General features: G+C 49.2%; 1 protein-coding gene across 2 annotated transcripts; it reads right to left on the reverse strand.

The window, feature by feature from the left end:
• Positions 1 to 670: 670 nt before the first annotated feature.
• Positions 671 to 11,847, reverse strand: LOC118531914 (putative cystatin-16). 2 transcript variants are annotated; one of them, XM_078057480.1, is made up of 5 exons: positions 11,364 to 11,847; positions 10,050 to 10,160; positions 9,146 to 9,206; positions 1,650 to 1,760; positions 833 to 941 (listed from the first exon to the last, which is right to left on the reverse strand). In XM_078057480.1, the coding sequence occupies exons 1-4, from the start codon at positions 11,709 to 11,711 to the stop codon at positions 1,696 to 1,698; spliced, it is 585 nt and encodes a 194-aa protein (XP_077913606.1). In that variant the 5' UTR covers positions 11,712 to 11,847; the 3' UTR covers positions 833 to 941; positions 1,650 to 1,695. The 2 variants fall into 2 exon arrangements, with proteins under 2 accessions (XP_035942082.1, XP_077913606.1); XM_036086189.2 differs by lacking the exons at positions 1,650 to 1,760; positions 9,146 to 9,206 and having other exon boundaries at positions 671 to 941.
• Positions 11,848 to 12,803: the final 956 nt, after the last annotated feature.

A 12,803-nucleotide genomic window follows, 5' to 3' on the forward strand; every position in this document is an offset into this window, starting at 1 on the left:
ATGTGCAGATGCCTTGATGGGTGTTCACGGAGGGCAGAGCCTTTTATCAGCTTCACTCACCCACCTCCAATCTCTCTGACTAGATATAGCCCCTCTTCAGAAGGACCACCCCATTGTGAGCCTGGCCCTAGAGCTGGAAGAGAGAAGAAGCAAGAGCTCTTCCCAGGCAAAATAGTCTGCATTCCTTTTGAGTGAGGTGGATGAGGGGCATGGAAAGATTGGAGGATGAATGAATAAATGAATGGATATATGGATGGATACATGGATGGGTGGATACATGTATGGATGGATGGATGGATGGACGAATGGATGAATGGCTAAATGAATAAATACATCAACCAACCAGTGGGGACCCCGCAAGAACCACTAGGGCAGCCTCCCATGAGCTGGGGAGTCTGATTGACTCAACGTTCTGCACCTACAGTCAAGGTAAGAGCAATAATGATGATGAATTCACCACTCCTTGTCAGAGGCAGCACCATTTATAAAAGATAAAAGATGTGGGAGAGAGCAAAACAGACAGGGGCCCAGAAAGTGCTCTGAGATACCTTTAATTCCCCTGGTACTGAATAGACCTGGGACTACAGACTGACTGTTGCCCTCTGGAGGGAAAGGAACTTCTTTTTTTTTTTAAGATTTTATTTATTTGTTTGTCAGAGAGAGAGAGAGAGAGATAATACAAGCAGGGGGAGTGGCAGACAGTGGGAGAAACCCACTCTGCACTGAGCAAGAACCTCGATGCGGGACTCAATCCCAGAACCGTGGGTTCATGACCTGAGCCGAAGGCAGTTGTTTAACCAGCTGAGCTACCCAGGTGTCCCAGGAACTTCTGCTTGAGGAGCAAGGGACTCCTTCTCTGCCTATTTCTGCACGCAGGTACTGTTCAGGAGGGAGAACTGGGAAAACCATGGTCTGACATCCACAATAAAGGTGCAGTCCACCTGAAAAAAAAAGTAATTATGAGATTAGAACAGCTTAACACATGGAGAGCACTTAGCATGAAAGACTGAGTAAGAGTTCAAGGTGCATGAAAACTACAAATGACGAAAAACAAAAAGAAACAGTGGCCTAGTGTAGGATCCGAGGAGCTCAAGACTCCACCAAAATGGACAGGGGTTGCTGAATCTGCATGTGTGGGTCAGGGGCTCCTGAGAGGGTCCTGGTGAGACCATGGCTTGCCACTCAGGGGTCCTGCCAGTACCCATGACACTGCCTGGATGCCCCCTGCCCCCATGAGTTCTGAGGGAGCCAGCAGACTGCCCAGGAGATGGTCCAATTGGACACTGAACACTCAGTAGCAGCTGCAAACCTACCCAGAGGGGAGGCTGCCCCTCAGGCTGGGATAGAGGGTGGGGCTGAAACAAGCCCCACTGAGGGTGTCATCCTGACTCAGGCTCATGCCCAGGGTCTGAGTCCCCTGGACGATATCAGCTCATAGATGATGACACAAGAAGGCCATTACACAGGCCAGCTATGAGCACAGGGCTCTGCTGGCCTAGAAAATCCATATTCTCCCTCAGTGGGGAGCTCTGGGACCTGAAAGGAGAGGGGCCAGGACTCTCTTTCTGGCCCACGATCATCCCTGACAACGTCCCTAAGCCGTCTCCCATCAGTCCTCCTTTACATGAATGTTCATCATATTCTCAAACCTTTTTCTCTTCTGGGCCTTCTTGCAAGGGGCAATTTTCCAGATCTTCATCCTGTTTTGTACAAATGGTTTGGCCCAATTCCAACTCCATTAAATATATCAAGGTAAAGTCCTGTTAAGAACAAATTTTAGAAACTGCAATGAAATACTTTGCATTAGTAAGAAAAACAGAGAACCAAAAAGAAAACAGGCAAAAGCTGTGAATATACATACATAAATGAATAAGGACATACATATGTACGATGTCTCTTATTTTTCTTAGTTTTAAATTGATTTATTATTTCACCTTTTCCTCTTAATTCTCCATTTTTCTACAAAAAGATGTCCATATGTACACCTAAGGCATGTATTAGAATCTTCCCTGAGGCACTCCTCCTGATGGCCTGCACCTGCTAGTCACATCCACAGTGCTAGGAATGCACAGGAGGTAACAGGCTCACAGGAGCAGAGGCTGCACAGCAAGGAGCCTGCACGGGCTCCAGCACCACTGATAGCACCACTGATCTCTCAATCGTACGCTTGCGTGGCATCAGCCAGACACAAGGGGAGCACACCAGGGAGTCCTCCTCGGAGAGTAGGATAACAGGTGTGCCAGTCCACTGATTAGCCATCACAGATGGCAGTCCCTTTCAGGGCAGCATCTAGACAGGGATGTGGGGGGTCCTGGGGGCTGGGAATGCTTGCCTCTTTATGTGGGAGCTGGCTGCACAGAAGGGCTCTTCTTGTTAAGGTTCACTGAGGTGGATATTTGCGAAGCAGATGCTTTCCCATGTGTCAGTTAGGCTTCTATCAGAAGTTATTAAAAGTTACCATTTCATCTTGTTAAATAGAAAGAAGTGCATGAAAACTCAAGAAGAGCTCAAACTTAGAAATGTAGCCAGAAATCACTGTGGGGAGGAACCTGCCTCTCATTGGACTGAACTGGAATTATCTAGAAAGCTGACTTCTTTTTGGGGGCTCAGTTCTTACAACTGACACATGATATCCACTCATGCCCCAACAATCACCAACAACAGACACACACACACACACACACACACACACACACACACACTCATGCACCCCCAGCCTCACTTGCACGGTCCCCAGACCCTGAGCTAGGACGGGGCACGGGGGCTGGAGCAGCAACCGTAGGCTCTATGCCCAAGGAGTTCCCATATCCTCCAGGTGTCCAGGGTTGGCTGCTGTCTAAGGAAGAGGCAGAGGGTCAGGAAATGGGAAAGACTGAGAGAAGCCAGTGGGCACTGTGAGGGAAGGGGGCCACACCCAGTGTGATGCAGAGGTGAGACTCTCCCCATCAGGGCCCTGCAGACATGGTGCCTGGCTCAGGACTGTTCATGCAGGGACCAGAATCTGGGCACGCACAGAATGAGTTCAGGACAGCAGTCTGTATTCCATTCAAAGAAAGCACGAAGTGATAAGAATAAACAGTAGTGGGAAAGGTTTGCCCAACAGAGGCTAAAGACACATTTCTATCAGGCCCAACGTTTTCTCTACTCTTAAGGCTCTATAACCCATGACCTTCTTCTGCATGGGCTATTTCAGGAATCCTAAATGTGATGTGTCCTGCCCAGATGTTTGTGTCTCCTCCAACCTTGCTCTGTTGTCTCAGTTGATGGAGTCACTGCACACCCACATGTTCTGGGAAAACACCAGGGGTCCATATTTGACCCCCTCTTTCTCTACACCGTCACACCAGTGCACCCCACATCGACCTCCAACAGATGCAGAAGCCAGCACTTCTTTTACTTCCCAGTGACCAGAGGACCATCCCCTGCATCCTGGTCTCAGCCTGCCATGGCCTGTGGAGCTCTGAGTGACTTTTTTCAATGGATCCCCAGATCTTCAAGCATACCATCTCAAATCTTTGCCTGGGGCCCTGAGGTGCCCCCAGCCCTACCTCCCCCTGCACTCCTGCCTCTCTGCACCTCCTTCCCAGCAACCCCAGTCCACAGAATTTCAGGCTGTCTGCAAGTATATTTGTTGCTTGTCCCCATCCAGGTCCTCCCCAGGGCTGCCTGCCCTTTTCATCCCCAACCTCCATGTGACTGGATCTTTCCAGGAGTACCCTTCATTGAGATACCTTCCCTGACCGCCCCCCATGCCCCTAGCCTCTCCTCTGCCCTGGGCCCCCCACACCCACTGCTTTTCCCCAGACTTCCACTATTCCACTCATGAACTTGGAGGCCATTGGCCTGTCCTCCCCAGCACCACAGCCCCATGAGAACATGTCCCAATCTGTCTTCTCTGCTACCTACAGTGTTTCATGCAGGAGCCTCACAGCTCAGCTTCTGTGATGCCTTTCCTTCTCGGGCTGGTGCTCCCCAGCTACCGCGTCTCTTAGTCTTTCTGGTTTCTTGTCTCCCTGCTGCTCTGGCTTCTCCTAGCCACCTCATTGGCAGCTTTTCTTCCCTCTCTCACTCGGCAGCTGGATCTCTGCGTTCAGTGCTTGCTTTCTGCTCACCTTCTTTCCTTCCCTCTGTTACGCAGGGACCTTGCTCATGAAGGAAACAAATCAGAAACTCGGAACACTTCTAATGAAACCTTGTAACTTTTTAAACAATATTTACCAAATTAAAACATCCATTGCTCTTTCCTGCAGATCAAGGACTCGCCCCTCCCAGGTGTGGTCTCAGGGCAAACATGGAGCCACATGGAGGGAGGACACTCAACTCACCTTGCGCTGGCTTCGCCGCACCCACAGCAGCTTATACGCATACTCATCTGGGTAAACTTGGTTGAAATGAAACACCGCAAACTCAACACACAAGGTGAAGTAATTTGTTCTCCTATCAATGTCCACAAAGTTGGAACTGCAGACATGAGGCACCAGCACAATGAGCCCCAGAAGCAGAGGTGCCTTCAGGAGCATGCTGTCTGGCGTGAGCCCTGGAGGCCAGCAGCAAACGGGTGGCAGCCAGTGTGGGGCCACCCTCGGAAGCTCTGCATCCCACACAGCCTTACCCCAAGGAGTCCCTGGGCTGCTGGCCAGTGCTCTGTCTAGCTCCTCCCCTTCACCCTGCCTTGTCCCTGCCTTGTCCCTCCCATCATCATTAACAGAAAGCAGAGCAGGGGCTCACCATTTCCACCGCTTTGTTCCATAAGTCTTGGACCCAGGAACATGCATGCAATATGCTCTGTTTCCAGGGCTACCTCCACCTGCCCCAGTCCAGCCCTAATAGGCTCTGAATGGGGGTTTTGAACCCACCTCCCTTGCTCTCACAGCACTGTATCCTACAACTGCCAAGTCACAGGAACTCTTAGGAACACTGGTGGGCTCTAGGAAGTTGAGGTAAAAACCAGGTCTACCTCTGAGCATGGCTGCAGCCATCAGGAGGGTACAGGGAAAGGTTACCATTGGGGCTGGGTTACCATCCCTTCCACCACCTCTGGCACCTGCTGACCTGCTTGCCATGAGATCTAGCTGTGTTTGGCAGTGGGGAGAGGGATTTCTAATGTCCTGGGCGGGTGGAGAGAAATCCAGGACAAGGCGGGTACTAGCCTAGGGCAGGGCTCTGCTGGAATGGATGTGGATGGCAGCCATGGGCATGAGAGGGATCGGGGACTGGGAAAGACAGGCCTTGCCCAGCCCTAGCCAACGTGCATTTCCACACAGCTCTGCCACTTTGAGGTCCCATGGCCTTTGCCAAGTCATTGTTGTTAGGCTTTCCTCGGGGGAACCACCGTACATGGGAGTGTCCTACCTGGCCTCATACAAGACATTGGGAGTGAGTGGACCAGGAAAGTATGACATGCTGTCCATGCATGTGAGGACACTCTGCAAGGGAAGGATTTTCCCACCTTGGGCATGGAGTCAACAGACACCTGCACATTGATGATGATCCCAGAAAGGGTACAGGGCCAGGGCCACAGCTGTTCAGATAGGCCATAAGTACAGACTGGGGCTATCCCAGAAAGAGATGGGAGTGTGGCCAGAATGGCAGACACCTTTGTGACCACCTTCACTGCTGCACATCAGTAGATAGCTGGCGGCATGGGTGTCTAAGGATAATCATGGCGAGGACTCCACACCCTGCCTAGAAGTGCATCTGATCCTGAGTGTTGTCTCTCCCAAGGAGATCAGGTCCCCACATGGCTGGCTCTTCCTCCCCATTTCCAGCAGCAGGATGACTAGAGTGTCCAGTGTCATCTTTCGAGACCAGGAAGACACTGCTGACAGGGGTTGTGACTGCCTCACTTCTAGATTTCTCTCACCAGGAGTCAGAGATTTCATGGGGCCTGCCAATGGACCAGCTGTTGCATTTCTTGGCCCTCTCTATCAGTCTGTTTCTTCTTTCCTTTGTTTATGCTTTTTTGTCATAATTTCCTCCCATTCTTGAGAGAGACTGTGATCACCGGTCATCCTTGTGCCCATCCTTTGCGTGTGCCTGTCCAGACTGTCACTTCCCTTGAGGCTGAACCTCAGCAGCACCACATATACTTGTCACATCATAAATTTTAATCATTTCCTTTGATCATATACCCTAATCAGAATTGAGATTATTTGTGTTATTTTAAGGTGTGTTGCTGACTCGACACCCATTTTTCTCCTTAATTTCAATCTAAACGTCATTGCAGCCAGAGACCTTATTCCTTATGATATCAGTACTTTCAAATGCATTGAGATTCACTTTATGGGTCAGAATATGTTCAGTTTGGATTAATATTCTCTCAGCTCAAAAAAATACATGTTCCGGGCACCTGGGGGGCTCAGTCATTAAGTGTCTGCCTTCAGCTCAGGTCATGATCTCAGGGTCCTGGGATGAAGCCCCACGTCGGGCTCCTTGCTCAGCCGGGAGCCTGCTTCTCCCTCTGCCTGCCGCTCCCCCTGCTTGTGCTCTCTCGCTCTCTCTCTCTGTCAAATAAATAAATAAAATCTTAAAAACATAAAATAAATAAATAAAATTATATAAAAAAAAGAAGAATACATGTTCCATAGTTGGTGGTGAATATTCTATATAATTGTTATTAATTTGTCAAATTAACAATTAAGTGGAGCACAGGGTGATGCATGGTAAATCTCAGTTCAACAAGGGACCATGGGAGAAACTGAAATAGAGGAGCAATCATTCACAGGTCCTGGGGGAAGTACTCAGCAAGCTGAAGGGGCCGCACGGGGAGGTCAAGGCACAATGCAGATGGAGCCACAGGATCTGCTTACTGGGTGGAGTACTTCAGGGTTCTTGGGATAGAACCAGACTGACCAACTCAACCCCAAAGGACAGAGTTCTGGTAAACCCCACGAGGGTCTTATCTAAGGGGCCACAAGGGGGAGGTCCTGGGAGGCAGAGGAGACTATTGCTCACAAGGGCTGCAGGGGAAGTCACATCAGGAGCTTCCATTTACTTGTGACTCTGGAGGATGCTATCTAGGGCACATGCTTGTGTTTATATGAGAGGCTAGTGTCAGTTTTAAGACTCTGCAGGCCTCCTGGCCACACAAAGTAGTTGCCAAGGTAGCAGTACCATGGGGTAGCTTAGCTAAACTCCCAACAATAATCAAAAATCAAATTTGTTCAACGGATTCTTAAATTTTTGTATATATGTTCTGATTTTTACCTGGTGGGTTCTGTCAGTTACTGGATTGGGGTTTGATCATTTTCCCTCTAGTCCTGTCTGGTCTGGCTTTACTAATGTGGAGACCACAAGAAGAGGTAGCCCAAGGATAGAACTGTTGTAACTTCCATATTCAAGCAAAGCTGTGACTTTCAGTTCCCAAAAAGCTATGTTTCTAATCCCATATTTGTTGAGAGCTGCAAGAGGCCACAGTCAGAGTTATGAACCTATATTCACACCTTGGTGCCCAAAGGGAAGCTCATTAGAATCATCGGTGCAGGGCTTAAAATAACCCAGTGGCTGGGTCCGCTGAACACATGACATTAACACAGTTACATTTACAATGCCCCCAGGTGCATGTAAGGTGTATCTGAGCTCAAAGCACAGCATAATTGAAAACAACAAGATGCCAGGCCTTCCCAATGTGAAATGGGAGTGAAGATAAAGGTGTTCACCTATGAGGGGCACCAGTGAGCAGCAACAACTGGACTTCAGGGAGGGTCTGGCTGTCCTCAGCCAGCACGGGCCTCTGAACAATGAACAGCTAGACCACTCTGAACCTGAGTGATCTCAAGCCAAGAGCAGGTAATAGGCTGGCTTTGCTGACCACACATCTACCTTGTTAGTTTATATTTGCCCCTATCAAACTGTGGGGAGATGTCAGAAATTCTATGCTCAGGCTGGTCAAAGGACCAAACCTGGCTCAGGCCACCATCTTTATTCTGTGCCCAATGAAGCTGTGCAGAATATGTGGAAAATCTATCTTATCAGTGTTTATAGCCCCATCATGGAAATACATCAGCAAGAAAAGGACAAACTTTGAACCACATTCAAAATAGACCCCCTAGGAATCCAAAAGGAAGGAAGGTAACCCCTAACCCCTCCATGCTGAAGGATTCTTCCAAGCGTCATTGCCACAGCCTCTCTGTCCCAGTCATGCCCCCAGGTGCTCCCACACCTCACTCTGTCTGTCCTTCACTCTGTCCCTCCAGGGCTACTCCCCACAAGGATCCCAAAAGACAGAGCTGCTCCTTAGGCTGGGTGTCTGTCACGACAGTGCCTATCCCAGGGGTAGGGATTGGTGTTGACAGCCATGGAGGCCAGGCAGGGCTAGGAAGGGGGATATAGGCATCATCAGGAAGTAGGTGGAACATGGTGACTGGAGCTACCATTTTCTGAGCTATCCTCAGAGGCCCTGGGATGACCTTCTATGTGTCAAGGGGCTCATGTGCAGATGCCTTGATGGGTGTTCACGGAGGGCAGAGCCTTTTATCAGCTTCACTCACCCACCTCCAATCTCTCTGACTAATATGGTCCCTCTTCAGAAGGACCACCCTATTGTGAGCCTGGCCTTAGAGCTGGAAGAGAGAAGAAGCAAGAGCTGTTCCCTGGCAAAATAGTCTGCATTCCTTTTGAGTGACATGGATGGGGGCATGGGGAGATTGGAGGATGAATGAATAAATGAATAAATACACCAACCAACCAGTGGGGACCCCGCAAGAACCACTAGGGCAGCCTCCCATGAGCTGAGGAGTCTGATTGACTCAACGCTCTGCACCTACAGTCAAGGTAAGAGCAATAATGATGATGAATTCACCACCCCTTGTCAGAGGCAGCACCATTTATAAAAGATAAAAGATGTGGGAGAGGGCAAAACAGACAGGGACCCAGAAAGTGCTCTGAGATACCTTTAATTCCCCTGGTACTAAATAGACCTATTGAATTCACCACCCCTTGTCAGAGGCAGCACCATTTATAAAAGATAAAAGATGTGGGAAAGGGCAAAACAGACAGGGACCCAGAAAGTGCTCTGAGATACCTTTAATTCCCCTGGTACTAAATAGACCTGGGACTACAGACTGACTGTTGCTCTCTGGAGGGAAAGGAACTTCTGCTTGAGGAACTATGGGCTCCTTCTCTGCCTATTTCTGCACACAGGTACTGTTCAGGAGGGAGAACTGGGAAAACCATGGTCTGACATCCACAATAAGGGTGCAGTCCACCTGAAAAAAAAAGTAATTATGAGATTAGAACAGTTTAACACACGGAGAGCACTTAGCATGAAGGACTGAGTAAGAGTTCAAGGTGCATGAAAACTACAAATGACGAAAAACAAAAAGAAACTGTGGCCTAGGGTAGGATCCGAGGAGCTCAAGACTCCACCAAAATGATGGACAGGGGTTGCTGAATCTGCACATGTGGGTCAGGGGCTCCTGAGAGGGTCCTGGTGAGACCATGGCTTGCCACTCAGGGGTCCTGCCAGTACCCATGACACTGCCTGGATGCCCCCTGCCCCCATGAGTTCTGAGGGAGCCAGCAGACTGCCCAGGAGATGGTCCAACGGGACACTGAACACTCAGTAGCAGCTGCAAACCTACCCAGAGGGAAGGCTTTCCCCAAGCCTGGGGTGGAGGGAAGATTGGGACATGTCCTTGAAGCCCAGGGGATTAGAGGGGGTTGTGGGATGACCAGACAAACTTAACAGTCTTCTGAAACCAAAATAGAGGAGCAAAGGAAGAGTTAGGACCACAGAGACAGAACAGTATCTGCCAGAACCCAAGGTCCCAGGAAATATTCAGGCTATGCGCTGCGGGGAGGGCCTCATCATGGGAGGAAGGTCATATGGGTATCTGCAGGGTATTTCTGGTGGGCCAGCCAGGTGAGCACAGGGCTGAGCTTCACTACTCTGCTGGAAGCAGCTCTGTCTACTTAGCGTGACCACCTTCCCCCTCTGGGTGGAGTTCTGGGAGCTGGAGAGAGAGGGACCAAGACCCTCATTGTGACAATTTCCCTAAGCTTCCTTTCATAGACCCTCCTTAATATTATTGTTAATTTTATTATCAAACCTTTTCCTTTCCTGGGCCTTCTTGTAAGGGGCAGTTGTTGAGGTCTTCATCCTGGTTTTCACAAATTGTGTGGTGCAACTCCAACTCCATTAAAAATATCATTGTCCACCTCTGTCAAGAAGAAATTATAAAACAGCTGCTAAATATTTGCTTTCCATGAGTGAATAAAAGGCAGAGAAACAAATAGAAAAGTGGGCAAACGACTAGAATATGTATATAAATAGAATATTCAAATCATGCACAATTCTCTGTAAGCATATGATCAATAGAAAGGTGTTCCTAAATGCACCTAAGGCATGTATTAGAATCTTCCCTGAGGCACTCCTCCTGATGGCCTGCACCTGCTAGTCACATCCACAGTGCTAGGAATGCACAGGAGGTAACAGGCTCACAGGAGCAGAGGCTGCACAGCAAGGAGCCTGCACGGGCTCCAGCACCACTGATAGCACCACTGATCTCTCAATCGTACGCTTGCGTGGCATCAGCCAGACACAAGGGGAGCACACCAGGGAGTCCTCCTCGGAGAGTAGGATAACAGGTGTGCCAGTCCACTGATTAGCCATCGCAGATGGCAGTCCCTTTCAGGGCAGCATCTAGACAGGGATGTGGGGGGTCCTGGGGGCTGGGAATGCTTGCCTCTTTATGTGGGAGCTGGCTGCACAGAAGGGCTCTTCTTGTTAAGGTTCACTGAGGTGGATATTTGCGAAGCAGATGCTTTCCCATGTGTCAGTTAGGCTTCTATCAGAAGTTATTAAAAGTTACCATTTCATCTTGTTAAATAGAAAGAAGTGCATGAAAACTCAAGAAGAGCTCAAACTTAGAAATGTAGCCAGAAATCACTGTGGGGAGGAACCTGCCTCTCATTGGACTGAACTGGAATTATCTAGAAAGCTGACTTTGGGGCTCAGTTTTTGCAACTAACACATGATATCCACTCGTGCCCCAACACACACCAACAACACACTCTCGCACGTGCGAGCACACACACTCATGCACACCCAGCTTCACTTGCATGGTCACCAGACCCTGAGCTAGGACAGGGCACAGGGGCTGGGAGACCAGCCCAAGGAGCTCCTGTGGCCTCCAGGTGTCCAGGGCTGGCTGTTGTCCAAGGAAGAGGCTGAGGGTCAGGAAATGGGAAAGACTGAGGGAAGCTGGTGGGTGCTGTGCAGGGAAGGGACCACACCCAGTCTGTTCAGGAGTGTGGTGCAGAGGTGAGACCCTCCCTGTCAGGGCCCTGCTGGCATGGCGCCCAGCTCAGGGCTGTTCATGCAGGGACCAGAATCTGCGCATGGATAGAATGATTGAACTCACCTTTTGCTGGGCCTGCCCGACCTCCAACAACTTGTATGAGTGTTCTTCCATGTTGTCATCATTGAACCAAGCCAGAGCAAACTCCACAGATGCCACAAAATAATCATGGTTCTTACTAATGTCTACAAATTCTTTTTGAAAGGTCCAGACATGAGTGCCCAGCACAATGAGTCCCAGAAGCAGAGGCGTCTTCAAGAACATGCTGTCCTTTGTCAGCACCAAGGACTGGTGACACATGGGAGGAGGGGGTGGCAGCAGCTGCTGGGCTGCCCTCCACATCTCCGGATCCCACACAGCCCTGCCCTCAGAGCTGCTGACCTCCCCCCTTTGACTGGTGCCTCTGGTCATCTCCACCTCTCCGTCTACCTGCCTTGTTCCTCCCACATCACCAAACAGAAAGCAGATTATGGGGTCACATCTTCACCCCTTGTCACAAAAACCCTGGACACAGGGCATGCATGCAACATGCTCTGTTTCCTGCACATTTCCAGGGCTGCCTGCCTGAGCTGCTATTTCAGCCCTACTCTTGCAGAGCCTTGTATCCATCTTGTTTGCTCCCACGGCAGTGCATCAACTGCCAGAGTCACACAGATTCCTGGGAACACTGCTGAGTCCATTTCTGTGGTTGGAGGCAGTTGCCAAGGCTGCCTACAACCTTGGCTGGAGCCCACCACTAGCCGGACCCAGGGAAGTACAGGGTGTGCGGCCAGCAATGAGGAAGGTTGGGGAGCTGTCTAATCCACTGTCCTGACCCTCCTCTGCCAGAAGGTACATCTGGCTTCATCCTCCCAGTCTGGTATGATTAGTTTTCCCTCCCTCCAAAATATGTTCTCAGTTTCACTGTGATTTCTTTCTTGATCTGTGGGCTATTGTGACTATGTTGTTTAATTACTACATAGCCAGTTTCCAATCATCTTCTCTCCTGTTGACTTCCAGCTGAAGTCCACTGTAGTCAGAAAATATCCTATTATTTATCTTCTTTGAAATTTGTTGAGATTTGTTTTATTGCCCAGAATATGGCCAACACTATATGTTCTTGAACACAATGTGTATTCTGTGTTTTTTAGGAGTTAGATACCTCTCAGTACACCATTTTGTTCAAACCCTCCATATACTTACCTTTTTTGCTTTGTTTTGTTATATTGAGTTTTGTTTGGTTTGGTTTGGGTTTGGGTTTCAGTCTCCTTTCCTGTCTGTTGCTCAGAAATGTGTTAAAATCTCTCACTGCGATTGATTGTGAATTTGTTCTTCTTTTCTCACAATGATTGCTTTATGTATTATGATACTCTGTCATTAAGTGCTTATACAAATAGAATTCTTACACCTTTTTGGTGGTCAACCATTTTACCATTATGAGTTAGTTGTACCTTTTATCCCAAGGAACTCCTCTTGCTCTGCAATCTGCTTTGTGTGATGTCAGAGCTCCTACATCAGCATTGT

This window comes from Halichoerus grypus, chromosome 10 (assembly GCF_964656455.1).
Source record: "Halichoerus grypus chromosome 10, mHalGry1.hap1.1, whole genome shotgun sequence".
NCBI classification, from domain to species: Eukaryota; Metazoa; Chordata; class Mammalia; order Carnivora; family Phocidae; genus Halichoerus; species Halichoerus grypus.